Source organism: Cynocephalus volans, chromosome 1 (assembly GCF_027409185.1).
Source record: "Cynocephalus volans isolate mCynVol1 chromosome 1, mCynVol1.pri, whole genome shotgun sequence".
NCBI lineage: Eukaryota > Metazoa > Chordata > Mammalia > Dermoptera > Cynocephalidae > Cynocephalus > Cynocephalus volans.
In genome coordinates, this window is record NC_084460.1 from 121,010,636 (window position 1) to 121,030,906 (window position 20,271).

Below are 20,271 nucleotides of genomic sequence, written 5' to 3' on the forward strand. Positions count from 1 at the left end.
TGGCCCACCCTTCACTCTCCTCCCTCCAAGATGCATCCTGAATGTACAAAAGAATATAAAAATGGGGAAGATCTATATTAGTATTGGAGAACAGGGAAGGGGCCACCAGTCATCCCGAAACTCAGGAATTTCTGTGAGAACTAGTGCATTCGGGACCAGAGTGGGGAGAGGGCTGCCTAACTGCTTATGCCACATGTGGGAAGGGGGGCACAATGTCCCCAGCCCCACTGCAGCAGACACCCACAACTGTTGATCACGTCAGCTCTCTTGCAGAGCTAGTGAAGGCTGACTTCCCTCTCTAGTATAAACAACAGTTGGGACAACTATGTGGGATCCTTAAGCAAACCTGCAAATGTAATCTTAGACTTCCTGATACTTTCTTTCTAAATTAATGAAGGAGCAGCTTGTCCATCTGTAATCCAAATAAGACAAAAGGAAGCTGTGGCTGAGCTTCACCGCAGGTCCACAATTGCTTCCGAGGGGAAGAGGTGAGCTAAACCCTCACCCCGGCCCCTCTGCATTTGCTGCAGTGATGGCAATATATTAGCTTAGGAGATCAGCTACACTCATTTTCCCCTTCTCCACCTTGCTCTCTCTGGGAACCAGCACCATTTGGAAACCTGGACTGTCACTTTTAAGTGAAAGGAGGAGAATGGCTAATATTTAGATATTATTTGGGCAATACTTTAGGCAGAGAATAATGAACAGAAGAGATGCTGTACTCGTTGCAGCCTCTTGATGTCCTAAAATTTATGTGTCATTGCAATTAAAATAAAAAAGCAGTCTTGTTCTATCTAGAGATAGGAGTGATCCTTGAATGTGGAAACCCCTAACACAGACAGGACTGTGGTTGCCTAATAAACATCAGAATCCATAAAAACAAGCTTGAAAATGAACTTATTATAGTAACAATGCAGTGATTACAAACCATTCAATATTTCGTAAAGAGCACAATAACTTCAGAAGTCATTCGCATACAAGCCCTGTGGAAGAACCCAAGTGATATTAAAGACTGCTTGTTATTACAAGCCAGTGGCGTTCAGGAGATCATGTTATCTTCAGTGCCTTCACAAAAATGTATCTGAGGCACTCAAACATCAAGTCTACTCAAATAAGCTTCCCATGCAGCTTTTCGGTACATCTTGGCTGCTTCCAAACGATTAGCTGCTGATATTATGCCCCGACCTACAATGATGATATCAGAACCTCGCTTGCCGATAACTTCTTGTGGGCTATTGTACTGTTGGCCAAGATTATCCCCTGCAAAAACACAAAAGCTACTGTTTAACATAATATGAAAATCAGAAAACTTGTCACACGACTTCTCTGAAAAATATCTAATCAGCTTTAAATAAAAAATATGCATCTGCTTTCCATTCCCCTCTTGTACAGCAGAGAGGTAAAAAGAGGAGCTGAAGAGACTCACTGGATCAGCAAAAACCCTCACAGAGAGAAAGATGCTAACCAACTTCTTTTCAATGTCTACTTCTAAAGCATTTATAGTTCAACAATATTAAAAAACAAAGAAATAAATCTGTGTTGCCAAGAAAGGTTTAATACGATACCAAAAAATAAACATTGGCCTCACATTGAAGAAAATTTTAGTATCCATCTCAATCATCATGATGCACTGTTGGGAAAGTCCTCCCAAGCATCTAACCTGACCACTACCATACATATGAACCTTTCTTTCTTTCTTTTTTTTTTTTTAAAGATGACCAGTAAGGGGATCTTAACCCTTGACTTGGTGCTGTCAGCACCATGCACTCCCATGAGAGCTAACCGGCCGTCCTTATATAGGGATCCGAACACGTGGCCTTGGTGTTATCAGCACCGCACTCTCCCGAGTGAGCCACGGGCCAGCCCTACACATGAACCTTTCTGCCACAACCCCATTAAGTGGTCACACAGACTATCACAAACCCTAATCCTTAATTTTTGTTTTTTCGTTATTAAATTCTGCTGTTCTAGAAACATTCTATTAAATGGCTTATCTTTCAAATCCAAGATGCTTTAAATATCCCTAAAAGCCTATATCCTAACTGTATTATCTAGTCAAAGAATTGTGGGGATTTATAAATAACACTAACAGATGACAAGTACAGAGTGCTTACTCTGTGCCAAGACATTGTTTAAGTGCTTTACACATTATCTCACTGAAACCTCTCAACTATCCTATGAGGTCGATACTGTTATCCTCATTTCACAGATCAAGAAAATGAGGCTAAAAGAAGTGAAATGACTTGTCCAAAGATACATGGCTGCCAAATGGAAGGGCCAGAAACACAAATCTATCTGACTCATAAAACATTTAGCACAAATGTAGAGTTTAAAAAATTCCAAGAGTTATTGAATATTAAGGCAGCTATCACAAAGCCTTACGTAGGCAAGTCGTTCTTCTGAGGCCTATTCATTCTTTATTCTTTGGGGTACATCGACTACCCATTAATCCATTTATTTGAATTCTCATCAGCCTGTTAGTTTAGTTTTCTTCCTGATTAACTTCTTGTATGTTTTCTGTTTAAAAATATTTAATTAAAAACAAAACAAACCAAAAAAACAAAAAGACAGTTCCTTCTTTTTCTTAAGTATGCTAATATTATCTATATAAAATAATTAGTTCCTTCAAAATTAATGGGTATCTACTAGTTCTAGTATTTGATTTAAAAAGAAACTCATACCCTGCTTGATGTTATAAACCTCAACGTCAGTTTTTTTTGTTTTTAAAAAGATGACCAGTAAGGGGATCTTAACCCTTGACTTGGTGTTGTCAACACCACGCTCAGCCAGTGAGCGAACCGGCCATCCGTATATAGGATCCGAACCCGCGGCCTTGGTGTTATCAGCACCACACTCTCCTGAGTGAGCCACGGGCTGGCCCTTCAACATCAGTTTATCTTCCCAGTCTCAGACACACTCTTTCATCTGTCTCTATATAGCCTATTGTCCATTCCTTCAACATTTGCACAGTCCTAGGGGATACACGTTTCTTTAGGAGCTTTTGGTCTAGTCCAAGAGTATTCAAGAAACACTACATGTACAAAAATATGTACAAGAATGTTCCTGGTTTGAAAACAATCTAAATGCAACCACAGGGGAATGGTTAAATGCATTATGGTGCAATTGTAACTAGGAAACACTACAAAGTAGTAAAACAAATGAGGTAAATATAGTTGCACATATACGAAAAGCTCTCCAAACCGTGTGCATGTTAGCACATGCAAAGCCAAAGGTCCGGAAGAATACACATCACACCAGTTATGTGATTATCTCTAGAAAAGGAAACTGGACTAGGGAAAGAATGGTGTGAAGAAGAGGTGGGTATGAGTTATGTAAGAATGACTAGTATGAAATCTACTTTTCTCTTAATATTTTTAAAGGTGTCTTTTGAAATTTGCAATGGTAAAAACAGAAAATCAGAGCTGTCAACTTGATAAATTCTGCTGAGGGGTGATAAGCATAGTTATTTTCATTTAAAATAGCTTTTGCAAACTGAGAACCCTAATGGTCCCAGTTCCAATCCTCAACTTCTTAAGTCTAACCCATAAGGAAGGAAAGAGATGGAAGGTGGGACAGAGTAAACTCCAGTGACTGTGATGAGCAACCGTTCTTGCGCAATAACCAACAGAGGAAAAATAACATGTTTCCAGGTTATCATTTCTTCCTTATTCAAAACCAAAGCAGTTTTAATGAGTCCCATATTACATTCAAATATGCATATTTTTATAACCTAGATTACTCTTTATTGAATAACAGACTATCAATGAGAAAATTGGCACTGCTTTTTAGCCAATACAACTACATTTGTCAGACTGCTGAAAGTATTACATGTTTGAATGAGTTTGGGGAACATGACAGAATCATAGTTATCCAAACTAAAGATTTGTAATAGACATTAACACATCAAAGAATCTGCAAAGTCCTCTAGCAAAGAAACAAACATTTAGTTTTGTTTAGCCTAGGGCTTTCCAAATTCCTTAAACATAGAATACCTTCTTTGGGCAGCATATTCAGAACACTATCTGGGAAACACAAACATAAAATATCAATTTTCTGGGCATATTTCAACAAAAAGTCACTTTCTGAATCTTTATCCTAAAATTAGACTGCAAGTTGTTTTGCAAATCCAGGTCAGTATCACCAGGCCCAAGGCCTCATTCATCATGGTTCTAGACTAAGAAGGCTTCTCTTTAGCAACTTTTTAATAACATGCAAAGTTTTATTTTGCCTGACATGGGTAAAGAAGTGTTTTGGAAAGAGGCATGACTAATGAATGGATTTACCTCCTGCTTCTAATTGAACTCCTGGAGTCAAGTGAAGAAATTCTGGCTTCATGCTTACTCGGGAGCCAGAAATAAAACCAACCACAAATTCAGAATGCTCTTCAGCCATTCTAATCTAAATGGAATATAATAGGACATATTACAAGAAAACAGTTAATCACACAAAATAATGTTCTATGAAAGCAAAAAACCACTCTAATAACAAGTCAGAAACTTTGCTGTTATTATGGATGCCTCTCTCATTTCCTGTTATATACAAATGTATCTGAAACAGGTCATCTTAAAAATGAATCATGATAATGAAACATATTTGTTTCATTAAGATCCTGAAATGACCCTTTCCCACCACCCGAACTAACCATACTTAAAAACATCAAAAATCTTATACTATGTGCATCTAAAGTTAAGATGCTGCATAACTACTCATTTGTAATAATGCTTGGTGGCCCACCTGCTCCCAAAAAGGATTTGAGGTGAGTACTCCAGAACACATTATAATGGTATTAATTCACATTCAAGGCTTACTGCCTATCAACCCAGGGTGCTTATATCCAAAGGGAGCCATAATATAAAAACAGCTATGTTGTCAAGAGCTAAAGAAACCTCTCTCACCTCCACTGCTTTCCCACTTCTTTAATATTTGCTACTAACTGGTCTCCCCAATTTCTATACTATTACCTCACATTTATAAAAGTCTCTTTAGAAAGTCTGCCTGGCTTTCGGATTTGGCTCTTCCCTGAGACTCACATTGTTACATTCTTGCCACCAAGTGCTACCACAACAAAGTGATGTCTTGTCCTTCAGCCAGACCCAGACTCAAAGAGTGCCAAATATTAGCAATGACTCATGACCCCTCTGCTTGTGAGACTTGGGAAATCAGACATTTATGTCAATTCAGGGGTGGGGTTAGAACCTGACCCTAGGACCACGTGAGCTCTTAACATCTCCACATACAGTCTTTGAAATAATATGAAAAAATAAAAATTTCCATGGCAATTTTTTAAAGTAATATATTCTTTAAAATATCTGTATAGGTGATTTATCCATCCTTCTAGGTGACTATCCAACCATGAAATTTACCCACAGGAAAATGTGAAGAGGAACTTTTTAACTAGATAATTAGCCATCTCATACTTTATTTTGTAGTGCAGGGCTGGCGATGGTGCGGGGACAGGCATAACATGTATGGTGTTATAGGAACATTTAATAATGGAGGATTTAGTTATTGGAGGAAACAATGCATCTGGACTCTAGTTTAGAGCTTTTCCCATACAATACCAACTAATATAAAAGACAGAATAAAAGAAAGCCACTGCACATGGGCTGCTGTCATGAGAGTGTGCACCTCCACAGGCCTCAGGAGATTCTGAGAAAATGCACTTCTGGGAAGGTCTTCTCAGCCTCACTTTCAACTCATGAAATGAGAAAGACAACTATCTTAAAAGCCAGGTAGGTAAAGGTAGATGTTCATTTGACTACCTATCTGTGTCTCAATGTTTTTCTCAGTACAATTCAAATCCCTTAAGTGTCTACTACAAGACATAAAGTGCTATTAACTATCAAGGGACTCTATCCAACTAGTCTTAATATACTGTCACACTAACAACAGCTGAATTTTGGGGGACAGAGGTTCAATAGACCCCAAATTAAGATATGTTCTTGCCCTCTAGCATGCAGCCTGACAGCGCTGGCCGCATCTTGCCCCAGTCCGTCCGTCACTTACCGCTGCTGCAGTGTAACTCCCTGTGGCCAGGGAGCCAGCAGAGCTCATTTCTGCAATGAGCAGGCACCCCCGATGCAAAGGCAGGCCCACCTCTCGCAGGCCTTTCACAACTCCGGAGCCTGGCACCACGTGAGCATTTACTAGATCTGCCCAGGAAGCTATTTTAAAGACACCACCTAAGACGAAGTGGAAAAAAAGATATTTGCCAGTTTTCAAACACAACCTCTAAATTTTTGCTATACCAGCCAACTACAGTATGAAATAATCTCCTAGTAACATGTCAAAAAAAGAGTCAAACACTTCAAAAACTTTAGTGATTGTCAGTGAACCCATAGTTCCATGTGTGAAAATGTTGTCAGTCCACCTGTCAGCTGGGTGAGAGATCACAATGAAAAAAATTCTTGCAAGTTCTATACCTGGTTTATCAGGAACACTGATAAGACTTTTCCCTTGCGGGCTGAAGCTGTGACCAAGAAAGCTCATGCAGTTCAAAATGGACTCCAGTGAAGAGAGGCATTTACTGAGGCTAAGAATATCAACATTCTTTTTTTTTTTTTTTTTTTTAAAGATGACCGGTAAGGGGATCTTAACCCTTGACTTGGTGTTGTGAGCACCACGCTCAGCCAGTGAGCGAACCGGCCATCCGTATATGGGATCCGAACCCGGGGCCTTGGTGTTCTCAGCACCACACTCTCCCGAGTGAGCCATGGGCCGGCCCGAATATCAACATTCTTGAGTTCTTCTTGAAGATAACAAATTTTTACTCTGCAAGGATCTCTCACCAACTTTGCTCTCTCTCAATATCTCTATGTGTTCCTTAGCTCTCCTTAGCTATTTTAATTTCAACAGCTGACAGTAAAAACCCTGATTTTTTGAAAAAATTATATGCAAACCTGAAGAAAGTTTATATAACTCTAACATCAGTCAATAAGCTAAACTAAGCTAAGCAAAGTGATAATGGTAGGACATCTTAAGCACATGAAGGAAGTCACTTATAGACAAACCTATTCTAAAGAAATAGCTTAAGAATATGCATGCCTTACTTTAAGAAAAATTATCTCAAAGATGCCTATGATAAGTGTTAAATAACATGACCAAATATGTTAGAAGGTTAAGTAAAAAAAGCATTAGATAATACATAGTATGATCACATCTTTGTAAAAACGTGATAGAAAATTGCATAGAAGAATGGGTAGTAAAACTAAGCATTTCTTTCAACCAACACTTGCACTATTTTGAGTCCTACTTGACTTTAAAATTAAAAAAGGATGTACATCAACAGATCTTTTTCTGCTGAAATGAAATCTTATCATTTTATACTACTTTTTCATTGTTTCCTATTCTCTGCAATTTTCATTCAAAACTCACCATGTTCAGCCAGGGCCAATATCTGTCACTGAACCTGTCCAGAACCCATGCACCCTTCCTCTGGTATCAGCACACCCATTTTCTTTAGGGGAAATACTCCTGCCCAGTTCTCAGTTCAAGAAGTTTAAATGGAGTTAACAACTTCACATTTGCAGGAGGAGGCATATTACCCAGGTCAACTGATGAAGGTGTTCTAAACCCTAGGCCAGAGTGACTGGTTTGGGGTAGGCACTTGGAGTGTGCCTACCTGAAAAAGAAGTCAACAGAGAAGAAAGCAGAGCTGGGAGATGGAGAGAAAAGCAAGTTCAGAAGACATCACTTCACCTCCTGGATCCAACCACACTTGACAGCTTGCTCTATGGCTGGACTTTCAGTTATGTGAGCCAAAACATTTCCTTTCTTTCTTCAGCCAGTTTAAGCTAGATTTCTGATTCTTGCAGATTCTTGAATAACATACTTACCTTCATACTGCTTTTTTACTGTGTTTCCTATATCTGCAAACTTCCGGTCTTCAAACAGTAAGAACTCATGGCGTTTTGCCAGAGTTGTTAGCTCCCTCATCACATCCAGAGTAAAATCGTCCAGAATATCCACATGAGTCTTGAGCATGCAGATGCTGGGTCCTAAAGCATCTGCCAGCTGCAACAGCTCTCTGGCCTCTGAAACATCAGCAGATAGACATAGATTGGTCTCCTTCTTTTGCATAAGCCTGAGAAGCTTCGATGCAATGGGGTGGATCCTGGGCAGCTCTGCACGTACACCAAAGCTGAGTTCTTTGGGTACTTTCTTCACCAAAGGGAGAGAACCATTCTGATTAGCTTCCACAAAAACATTCTCCTGAATAAATCTCTTCACTCTCTTGACCATCTCAGCATCAATTTTTTTCTGCTGCTGGAGAATCTCCAGAATGTTGGACAATGTACACACTGAGTGGAGACGGATCCCGTGCGCCTGCAACTTGTCCTTGCCTCCCTGTTCTCTGTCCAAGAGCACTATGGCATCGGTGACCTTCAAGCCCTCCTTCTGAAGGACCTCAACAGTTTCCAAAATACTAGATCCACTGGTGACAACATCTTCAATGATTAAACAGGTTTCTCCTGGATTAACAGCTCCTTCTACAAGACGTTTAGTACCTAGAAAAGAAAAAATGCTGTTGATTCCAATTAAAAAAAAAATATATATGTGTGTGTGTGTGTGTGTGTGTGTGTGTGTGTGTGTGTGTGTGTGTGTGTGTGTGTGTGTGTGTGTGTGTGTGTGTGTGTGTGTGTGTGTGTGTGTGTGTGTGTGTGTGTGTGTGTGTGTGTGTGTGTGTGTGTGTGTGTGTTTCAGCCAACTCAAGATGTATCTTGCAGTATAAATTTGGCATATACTTATGAACAGGTAGATGATCTAAATCTTATTTTCTGATAATCTACTTTGCAGCCACTTTATCTTTATTTCTGATAAATCTTCAAAGTGCCATGATGACTGTTTTGTTCAGTGTCTATCTATCCCAAAATTGCCAGTTACATATACAGAATATTTGCAGTAAAACTAGTAAATTATTTTGCAGTGTAAATAAACACCACTCAATGTGTTTTATGATCAAATTTTCAAATATGGGGATCTTAAAGAAAAAACACTTAGATCAAGGAAAGTTATGAAATGCAAAATAACCCAATATTGTCAATGAAATCATTCCTTTTTCCATTAACAAACTATTATAAGTTCATCCCACAAGATCAGCCAAACAATTGGCTTTTTGAAGATATAAATTCAGAAGGGAAATTATTCAGCAACCATTTAGACCCATTATTACCATCTTATGAATTACATAATGTAATGTGACTAAATATATTTCTCTACCCCAAGTCCCACTACAGATTATTTTCAGATAATCTATAAAAATGTAAATAACTCAGGCTGTAGATTTTATAGATTTTTTTTTTAGAGACTCATTTTTATATTTTCCACTGCCAATTTGTCTTATTTTGAACAGAAATAGAACTGGTAGGCATTTTGCCTATTTTTTGAGCTTTACTGCAGGTATCATCTTTGACTTTTCTCACTCCTTTTCTCTCAGATCTTCCACACACCTCCAGTACCGCAAAGAATTGGCAAATTTAACTGAATCAGCTTAGACTAGAACACAATACTGCAAGTACTTATAGGTATGTTAAAAAATAAACTATTTCATTCTAGAAATATTTTTAAAAACATTTAATGAGAAAATAGAAATAGTTTCTTTATAAGCAGGGATTCATGTACATAATTTTTTTAGCTCAAAAATATCTAACGTTATACCTTTAAGCAGCAAAAGTCAACTAAATATTTTTCTTATTTTCTTTATAATGCCAATTTCAAACAAATAACAGTAGACAAAATAGTATAATGAACACCCACAAACACAGAACACCACCACCTAACAACTCACAGTCAAGCTTGTTTCATCTATATCCCTATGCATTCCCTCCCCCCATAATTTTTAGAAGCAAATCCCTGACATCATATGATTTTATCACAAAAATTTTTAGAAGGCATCTGTAAAACATAAGGACTCTTTCTGAAAATATGTAACAAAACATGACCACACCAACATAAAACAAAACAAGCAAGAAAGCCCATTAATTCCTTAATATCATTAAATATGAAGTCAGTTCCAATATTTTTGGATAGAGTTTCAGGTTTTAAAGCAAGCCCACCTGATAATCTATTGCCATGGACCCACAAAATACCTCCATGAGGTGTTTATATTGCTTTATGAGAGTAATTTTATTCATGCATTACTCTTCACGCAGTTTAAATACAAATATACTGGGAAAGTATGTGTTCTTAGAACATTCTGCTGATGAGGGAAAGGCTGGTAAAAATGTTAGGGGTTCATAGATACAGTGCATTAAAAAAGCAATTTTTTTTCATTGCCTAATCAATACAAAGCATTTCACCCCCCAGACTCTAAAGGGAAGAAAGGTGATTTATGGCAAGAGTTAACACATCCCACAGGCAATAACAACTTTAAGGACCTATAAAGAATATTTAAGATGACTCTGTTAAAACCTCAGTGTATGGAAGAAGAAAAAATTCTAACAGTATCAGGTTACATAATAACTTAGTGCTTATGCTACTTTTATTTTACCATAATCCTTTGTTTCCTTCCTTCTAATAAGCATTGGAATTTGATTGGTTGAACAGATAACTGTAGCCAATGGCAAAGCTGTGTAAGGTACTCCGCACACAGTATCAAAACTGATCCCCGCATTTTGGGCAGTTTGGAATAAAATATCTGCAACCTGTAAGAAAATGAACATATAAACTATCTATTATTATTACTATTTTAAATGGTGTATAAATCACATAACAACATAACATTAAATCCAGTGGGGGTTAGTCTCAAACCTGATCGAGAAAAAAAATAAGTACCTTTTTACTAAATTACTCTCTCCATAAATCCCAGTATACAAATATAAATATAAAAACACAAGAATGAACCTACTTGCTAGACTCAGGGTCTGCTCTGGGGAAGATCATGATGTTGACCCCAAAGACTAAGGATTATCCTCAGACTTCCTACTTTCCCTTAGTGCTTTGAGTACCTAAAACTATCATCTATTAGTTATATTTCCTGAAAGAAGTCTTCAATTAAGAAGTTTCATAAATATAGAGCCTATTGTGTGAAATGCTATTTTATGATCTCCTTTTCCACATAAATCATCACATTTTAATGCTAGAATGCATCTTTCCACCCAACACCACCTTATTTAAAAAAAAAAAAAAAAGGAAAAAGAAAAAGAAAAGAAAAGAAACAATCACTCAGAGTTGCTTCATGAACAGGATCAGAGGTCTTTTAAAATTTTTACTCCTGCACTTCTAAATATTTAAAAATCTATAAATATTTTTAAGTTGCAAAGGATGTAATTTCCAGTACTAGAAATATTAACATATTATATCACTCATATCACTCTCTTTAACGAATATACTTGGAATCCAAATGCTTTAATGATGTGACACCCATTATCCCCATTAAAAAAAAAAAAAGTGAAAATGCTGGACTGTGAAAGTTGGAAAATTTTCACATTTTTTAAAAACTCATATTTGCACTCTACTGTGTCCATAGAATTTTATTCTAACGCAATACATATGTATGTTTGAAAAGCTTTTACTGATCCTTCTATCATACTTCTCTGTATGTATAAAAATTATGTATGTAAATTGAAATTTAAAATTGTAAATTAAGAAAAAATTTCCTCTGACCATAAGTCTCTAAGTGTTAACTTATTCTGTATTATCATTACAATTATTATGAGCATATAGTTAATTAAAACGTAAAATTTTGACAGAAACATAAAAACAGATTATTTTGGAAATAGATGAATGGCACCTTTTCCCTCCAATTATGTACAATTATGCACTAATGTATACATATACTGTAGTGAAATATTGCTTATTACTAGGAAGTCAGAGTTTAGCATAAATTCTAGTGCTTTTTGGGGGTGTAAATACTGAGAAACCCTATTCATATAAATAAGTTGATGTGAAAAGGAGTTTTGTTGTATGCAGGTCTCTCAATGTTTTGAACTCCTACCCAGTTAACTACCAAAAATCACACACACAACATGATCCAGCAACAAAAAGTAAATTTTAGTCATTTATTAGCTGAAGACATGTTAAACCCATTTTTCATTAGAATCCTTAGTAACTCACTTTCTCTACACTGATGAGATATACCATAGCAATATTCTGGAAGGTGAGAAGTTAATAGTCCAACCCACCTCAACCAGTGTTTCAATCCTTCTTACAATAACCACACAAAGTGGGTGCCCAATATATATATATATAAGCCCTTAAGTGGGTGGAGAGAACTTACATATGTCTTCTAGACAGAACTTTCTGCGATGATGGAAATGTCCAATATGGTAGCCACTAGGCACATACAACAATTTAAATTTAAAAATTCATAGTGCTCAATATTCACACGTGGCTAGCAGCAACTCTATTGGAGAACACATTTAGACCCTTCTATTCAAAGTGTGGTCTGCTGTTTCGGCTGGCAGTTTGTTAGGAATGCATAATCTCAGGCCCTGCCTCAGAGCTACTGAACCGGATTCTGCATTTTAACAAAATTCCCAGGGGATTCATAGATACTTAAAGTTTGAGAAGCACTGTGCTAGGACTTTCTAATCTGATCAAAAAGCTGCCTCACTGAAATGTCTGCCTTCTGGCTTTAATTCTTGCTCCTGGCCACACATTGCAAAATCGAATGCACCTTTCAAAGCAACCGCCCTTCCAAATATTTGACCAGCTGCTAAATTCTCCGCCTGTCCACCTTTTCCTTTCTTCTCCATGAGTAATTTTTCTGGGCGTTAAATACACACAACTCATTCAAGTACTTCTGTGTCAGACAGGGCCCCAAGCTGGATTTCCCAATTCTTGCAAAAGCACGTGTCAGAGCTGGTCTGTCAAATAAGTTACTGTCTAAATTCCCAAAGAGCCCGACAACCCCTGGCCTCTGTGCTTGTCACGCCTACTCCCCAAGCCGACAGTAGGGCCTGCCTGTCTGCCTGCTTGGCTCTTTTGCTCTCGACCACGGCCCAACTCCTGTCACCCCCTTTCATCTCCTGGTCCCCCTTCCCGCCACCCAGCTAGCCCTGTGCTTCCCCTTCCTGGGCTGGCACCTGGGTCAGAAGACGCGGTCGAGACACGATGCCCCGCAGATCGATGTAGACTGGGGAGGAGAGCCCGCTCTTCAGCACGAAGTTGCCAAACTTGAAAGCCTGCACGTCGTACAGACCCGTCACCAACGGCTCTAAAGCTGCCCCGGCGGCCGCCATCGTCGCGCGCTCCCAGTTGGAGGCAAACTCCAAGTCGCGCCGGGCCCGCGGCGCCCGATGACGTCACCCGCGGCGCCCCGCCCCTTCCGCGCCCCTTTCCGGCCTCTCGGGCCGGGTAGCTGGAGCGGAGGGGTGCTGGCGAGCTCAGCGCCAGGGTGTGTGCTTCAGTGGATTCCTCTGGATAGGATCGCTGGGGTTTGAAGCCACGAACAGCTAGATTGACTCCAGGACGGTGAAGAGCAGCTTCTCAGGAGAGTTTGAGTAAATCCTGCTCATTGTTTATAGCTCACCCTCCTCTTGACTAGTTCCAATTATCTCTACCCTTTGATCCAGCATGCCACAATTTGCCAGTTATCAGCCACTGCTTTCCTCCCTACCTTTCACCAAATAGAGCAAAAATTCTCGAAGACAGGGACATATACTCAATTCTTTTATTAACTTTATAGCATCTGGCACGTGACAATTTCGTAGCAATTTGCACACAGGAATATGATCTTAGCAGGTACTTGTTCATTGCTTCTTCTGTGGGCAGTCTACGTCCTGGAGGAGGGGCTGTGTTTATTTCTGTTAAACTACAACAGGTGCTTGGCAGTAATAGGTGTACAGCAGATAAGGAAAAGAGGAAGGAGAGTTAGAGGAGGATGATTGAGCCCTATCACGGTTATCCATGAGGATAATATTGACAGCCAGTCCGAATATCGAAACATCTGGTCTTTACAAATAAATCCCTTATAGTGGAAAAGTTCTCCATCAGGTGGAGAAGGCAATACTTATCTATCCTAGTTTAAGGAAAGTAACCCTTAAAACCATAGGGCTCATTATTCTAGTTCATGAAACTGATTCTGATTTCATTTCTTTCTGTGTTCTTCATGTCTATATATTCTCTGAAGAGATTGTGCTGACTGGCCAATGTGAAAAACCCATGCTTTTTATTATTATTATTATTATTGATTAGACATATTCATGGGGCAAGAGCTGACCATCAGCACCTGTGCCCAAGATGTGGTGAGCAAATCAATGCTATCAGCATGCCCACCACCTCACATTGCAATTATTCCCGGTGTCCCCCACCCAGCCCTGGCCTAGCAACCCTAGGTCTGTCCTCTCCCTCTGCAAGTTCGACACACCACTGTGAACTTATGGATTTGACAATTGTTTCTTATTACAAATAAATGCAGTAAAATCTTGATGAAATAGAAGCCAAATGTTAAAACATTTTTGTACTTATTGGCAAAGTAAGCTAATCGAAATGCTTTAATCTCTAACACTCTGGCCAATTGACAGTGTATTATAATCAGCCTCATTTGCACTTGGGTGGCAAATGCAGACTTTCAAAGCCTGATCATGTCTGCATAGGCTAATCCAGATTCCTGGAGTCTGCACCAGGATGCATAAATGTGTGAGATCCAGCCCATATGGCCTGCCAACATTCTAACAACATTATCACATGAAATACCAGAAAGAAGTTAACAATATACCAGAAGCTTCCTTGGCATTTTTGGATAGAGAAACCCCTTAAAATAATAGGGCACAAAATTGTTGTTTTCTTTCTAAATGCTGGGCAAAAAGTAATAATAATGTGATATTTTTACCTTGTCAAGGGCTTTCATACATTTGGGGGAAGAAAGAAAAAATTACTCTTTTCTTTGAACAAAGGTTTTAGTTAGGGAAAAAAAAAAAAAGACAACCAGAAATAGTATCTTTAGTATAGTATATTTATAGGAATGCATAACATGTGAAATGTACATTTTGAAGTTTCATCCATAACTTATAACATTTACTGCAGTAATAATAACAAGACAGCAGGTCATCACTTTACAACATTACACATGAGTGATTTTGACTTATAAATAAAATATTTACAACCTACCTTTACAAAACGACATTGTGTGCATACAAAATGAACAACTGCAGAAAAATTTAGAAATAATGAAACAACCCAAACCAGAAGATACACTTAAGGCAGACCAGCAAGACACTGAAATAATTAAGGCTGTGGAATTCTTCTGCACCTTGAAAATATAGAGATATTTATCAATACTGTGGAGTGGTTTTAAATCAATTGTTACAAGCCTGATGGAAGTATGTATTTATATGTATATGTGTAATGGTCCCTATGGGGAAACCTGTCCACTTATGGATAAGGCCCTTTTTCTGAATGGCCAGAATGGCCCACCCCAAATTCTCAAAAGACTTGGGGGCTGCACCCAGTCACTCAAAACCAAGAGGTGCCAATGCTGTTTGCAAACCAACTACTAATGATTCAAATATAAAGATACTTCTGAGTCCAGGTAAAAAGAATAACCTAAGTGATGGCCCACTGTGTTTCATGCTTTGTTAGTTTGGCTTTGTGGACTTCAAAAGACAGCAAATTAATTCCCAAATGAGTAGAATTTGTCTCCACAAATTATCCCTAGTGGTTTTGAATGGCCGTAAATGGTTTTCCAATAGAAAAATTGACCCACCTGGGATGTCTGCAAATGGATAGATTTCTGCATATGAGCAATAACATACACATACATATTATACACTATATACATGTACAGATGTACATATATCCATATTTTCCAACAGTTTGCACTTTGATCACTGCTGTTCTCTTAATAGGATCTCATCCTGAAGAGTACATTTACTTTTTTCACAGTCTTTGTATTTGTCCCGACTACTCATTTTACTCACCTTCCCCATAGAGTAGGCTGAAGTTTGGCAGAAACAGAAGTAAAAGCACCAGGATCAAAAAAAGCAAACACATAGATGATAGATATGGCTTAAGTTAGTAAGAGAAGATGTATGTTTGTTAACTTCAAATTCATAGCCACAGTCTTTGAGGTCTTGGTAACAGTCTCCATAATACTCCAGAACGTGAATTCAGGTATTGACAGAACTACTACACTGGCTCTCCCGGGCTAGCAAGTTCGCTGGGTTAAATCGAGCCTCCTAGAGCTGGCATTCCAAGAATTGTTATCGTACTTTCTCCACCGCTCTCCCTTTCTCAGCTAACCTCACTATCTCAAACAACAGTTATCTGACTAAACCGTTCTCTCCATCATTTGAATAAAAACTAAATCTGACCACTTTTTAGAATCTCCCAGCAAACAGCTGACAGGAAATCAGCTATGAGTCCTGCCTTCAGGCTTTTTGTAAATGTCCCTTAGAGGTGAAAACATGTCTTAGAGTGATTGCTTTTTCCTCTCCTCTAACTTCTATATGTATTGAAAATGAGGAAGAAGTGCTTTTCATAGAAAACATGACCCTAAGATATTTCCATGTTCTACTATTTCTGTATAAATTTTTCATGTGAATAATATTTCCTATTAAAAATATCAAGTGATATGGACAAATGTCAGCCCTTTTTAACCCCCTAGAATTAATGAAACAACTGAGAGCCATATTGGTTTTAAAAAATAAATATTAACACAGTAGCTTTCCTTTTCTTGATGGAGAATACGTGAGCTCTATCTTTTGTAAGCCCACCCTGGGGTTAAGCATTCACTCCCAATTGATCCCTACATTTTAAGTAGTGAAGAAAAATCATGATGCAGTTTTACAAATAAATCCACTGAAAGCTCACATACTGTGTTTGCCTAACCCAGACTCTACAGAGATGCTACCCAGGAGAGAAAGGAATGAGGTCTACCTTCCTCAAAATTCATCCAGTACCATTCACTGGCCACCCTGAATAAGGATGTGGTGAGTTTGCACTTCTGCCCTACTACAGAGATCCCTTATGTTCAAAATATTTCCTCTTCTATCAAATGCATGGGACACAGTTTTAGTTAATGCAAAGAAATGACCACCATTTAGTTTATATCATAGTTGCTCTCTCATATTCTCACAAATCTAAATTTCTATGTTCTTCCACATAGGCAAGAAAAAAGTAGTAACTAACTCACGGGCACTAAATCAAGGAGGCTATGGGACAGCAAATACTTGTATGCTACTCCTAAAAGACCTAACCATCTAACAAAAAAAGAACCAAAGCTTTCCCTCCACAAACCAACAGTCCAATTCACTTCTACACCTGCATTTAATTTGCCTCTTATAACATATTCCTGTGAGACTCTGAAGAAATGAATTGTGATATGGGAAGATATTTTATTCTCACTTCTGCCCTCCCAGTAAGAAAAAGCGGCTGTTTGGGTTCTTCTCTGTCCATTTTTCCAGAGCATAAAGCTTTAGAAGAGAAGGTAGTGGTTGCTTTGGAGGGCATCTTACTTTTTGTGCCTGCTGTTAAGAAATACTGGAGAAAACAGTTTATGGACATAAGATTTCATCAGCTCTCCTAACCCTTTTCTGTAGACAAGTTCTGAAATGATCGAAATTATAGGTTAAGATCAAATAACATTTAGACAAAGAACACCTAGTACTTCCAATTAAAAGCAATTTACAGAATTTAATCTCATGAGTTTGTAAATGGTATCCAAAGACATGAGTATTGAAAACCTGGAATGTTCAAAGTTACTATCAATAAAATTCTTAGCACTGGCAGTGTGTAGCACTTTTTAAAAATCAAAGTATTTTATAGACATCTCAACTAAGATTATTTCTCAACATTCCTATGAGATTAATGTCCTCCCTTCTCTATTTCCTCTTCCCCGCAATTCCCATTTTACCAATGAGCACATTTGGGGTAGAAAAAAAACCAAAGACTTTCTGTAAGAAAAAATGAATCAGGAATAGCTGAGGTTGAAACTCAAGAATTCCTGTTCCCACCCTATATTCAGATGTTTTTATTTAAAAGATATTTTAAAATAAGGAAAAAATGCTGCAATATCAGTAAGTCTAAATGCAATGAACTTCTTTATCTCCATCCTCCCCTCTGAAAGGCACTACTATTGATAAAGACTTTGTGAACCACGAAGTGGTGAATCCAGCTTTCTCCCCAGCTTCCTCTACTCCTCCTTAGACTGTTTATGGCTGAGAGAGACCTGAAGGACACCTCCAACATTACACATTTTTTTCTTAAAAATTTTACCACATTCAGCTATAAGTGGATATAAACCTATTTGATTGAAACAAATGTAAAAGATGCAGGAAATCATTATACTTCTTAAAAGTTATTATGGGTTGTCCCTGATCTTTTCCTTCCTTCTGCATCCCATCTCAAAAAATAAAACAAAAAATCCCAAAACCCTGTGCAAGGAACATAAACCAAGCAAAACTTGTGGCTTTAACCATTTGTTTTTCTGCTTCAGCTGGAAGTTCTTTCCCACTAAGAACTGCCATAATTATAGTAGAAAGAGACTTCTTTCTACTCTTCTCTACTACCCAGTAATAAATCTTTTGCTAAAACAGGTACAAGAGAGTGGTCCCTGATTCTTCTCCCCTCACCACAGTGTCCACAAAGCAAGCAACTTCTAGGATTCCTTGTTATGAGTATTTCTATCTTGCAACAGAGAAATCTTGAACCAAGACCACTATCTTATCCCTGCTGGAAGGGACCAGGAGCTTTGCAGACAGGGAGGCTCCCTATTAGTTTTCTCAGTTATCGCACTATATAAAATATGCCCGTTTTCTCTTAGGGCCTCTATTAAGTTCATTCTACTCTAATGATTGTACTTTGGCTCCAGTTAACAAAAGCACACTACTTTTCATTTCTATGTCCCTCCTCTTGTGTCTTCTCACTCCCCCAACAGGTGTACTTGGGGGAGATGCCATGCAACCCCACATCTGGATCATCCCAACTCTGATGTAAAAGCTGACACAAAAGCTTTGGTTCTAACATTTTGTCAGCTGCCCTCCCTACAACATGGTGTCCATAATGCCCTCCTGCCCTAGTCTGTACACCATTGTCCTAAGGCCCTGCCCTCTCACGCAGAAGCAGCCTGTCATAAAAATGCAAAATGCCTCAGCAGGGGAGTCTGTATTCAAGTCATCCACAGTGGGCAGAAAAGAACTTGCCAAGCCATATTCTATGGATATTTGGGATCCTCAGAGCCTGCAATCTATCCCATGACAAACCCTATGGACCAGACTTTCTTCTTTCATGCCATAATGGATTATGCCATAATAAAGACAAGTTTACTAAAAGGGCTTTTAGTAAATATATTTTAAATTTTAAAATATTGTGTCATATAGTATTTCTATATATACCTATAAGTTTAAATGAAGAATATGAAGGGTTAGTCAAGGGAGAGCTCTGAGAGAGTGAGGCCTGATGACACAGGGCCGCTCAAAAACTAGGAAACTAATACAGTCAGAGTCGGTTTCCACATATTTGGTTAATCCCCAAAATACTAAGTGCTACCTAGTCTTATTGCTTGTACTTTCTATTAATTTATTGATCTGTAATCTTGGATGGGATGAGGTGGAGGGTGGATGAAGAAAATAATGATGAGTATTTTTAATTCTACATTTCCACTGTGGGAATAAGTGTTTATATATATTAAAGTTCAGGCTTAGTTCTACCATTTCTTTTTCATTTAAATGGGCTTGTAGTTCTATTTTTCCTTTATGAACTCCCTGCTTGCATGTCTATGCTGCATGATTTTAATTTCCTCAATCCTATTATAGGAGAGAAGTGATGCCATCAAGCCTGATTTGAACAAACACTTGAGTTACATTTTAAAAATATTATTTGCAAAACAGCAATTTTCAAAACACATTCTAGAAAACAAAGGGTAGATCATGAACAAACCCAAAAAGAAAAAACTGCACCCCTCCCTCCCCAAAAGAAACAAAGAAAAAACCATGAAATGCCCAGGTTTAATATTTTTCCCATCAGAGGGAAAAAGAGCAGTTAATAATAATCCTGTATGGAGAATATACACCAGAAATCAGCAATTAATACAATTAGTCCTTTTAGTCCAGAGAAATATTGGTGGCTGAGTGGTGACAGGTGTTGCAATCTCAGTTAAAACTCAATGCTCTGTTAGGGTGATGTATCAGGTTTTGCTCCATGGCTTCCAAAAGCACTTAGGACCAGGCATTTAAAAGGCCTATATGGCTGCCTCCTTTTGGTAAGCACCCCTTACCTACAATAAGGGTATAGAAATAAAGCAAGCCAGCTTTCTGAAGACTGTATTCTACAGCTGTAGAAGAAATCAGAAAGTGTTGGTACGTTGTTCATAGGAACTATAGGAAAGGTTTC

General features: G+C 38.3%; 1 protein-coding gene across 2 annotated transcripts; it reads right to left on the bottom strand.

The window, feature by feature from the left end:
• Positions 1 to 677: 677 nt before the first annotated feature.
• UMPS (uridine monophosphate synthetase) lies at positions 678 to 13,203 on the bottom strand. Of its 2 annotated transcripts, XM_063104132.1 has the most exons (6): positions 13,026 to 13,203; positions 10,490 to 10,643; positions 7,836 to 8,507; positions 6,007 to 6,182; positions 4,284 to 4,398; positions 678 to 1,260 (listed from the first exon to the last, which is right to left on the bottom strand). In XM_063104132.1, the coding sequence occupies exons 1-6, from the start codon at positions 13,179 to 13,181 to the stop codon at positions 1,091 to 1,093; spliced, it is 1,443 nt and encodes a 480-aa protein (XP_062960202.1). In that variant the 5' UTR covers positions 13,182 to 13,203; the 3' UTR covers positions 678 to 1,090. The 2 variants fall into 2 exon arrangements, with proteins under 2 accessions (XP_062960202.1, XP_062960207.1); XM_063104137.1 differs by lacking the exon at positions 4,284 to 4,398 and having other exon boundaries at positions 1,177 to 1,260.
• Positions 13,204 to 20,271: the final 7,068 nt, after the last annotated feature.

Bases quoted from the DNA above. Each gene is read 5' to 3' on its own strand.
- UMPS (XM_063104132.1), bottom strand. From the start codon at position 13,181: ATGGCGGCCGCCGGGGCAGCTTTAGAGCCGTTGGTGACGGGTCTGTAC. The intron at 8,508-10,489 runs GTAAAATAAAAG...TTTCTTTTCTAG, and splicing joins GAAGGAAACAAAGGATTATG to GTACTAAACGTCTTGTAGAA. The intron at 6,183-7,835 runs GTAAGTATGTTA...ACTTCGTCTTAG, and splicing joins AGTAAAAAAGCAGTATGAAG to GTGGTGTCTTTAAAATAGCT.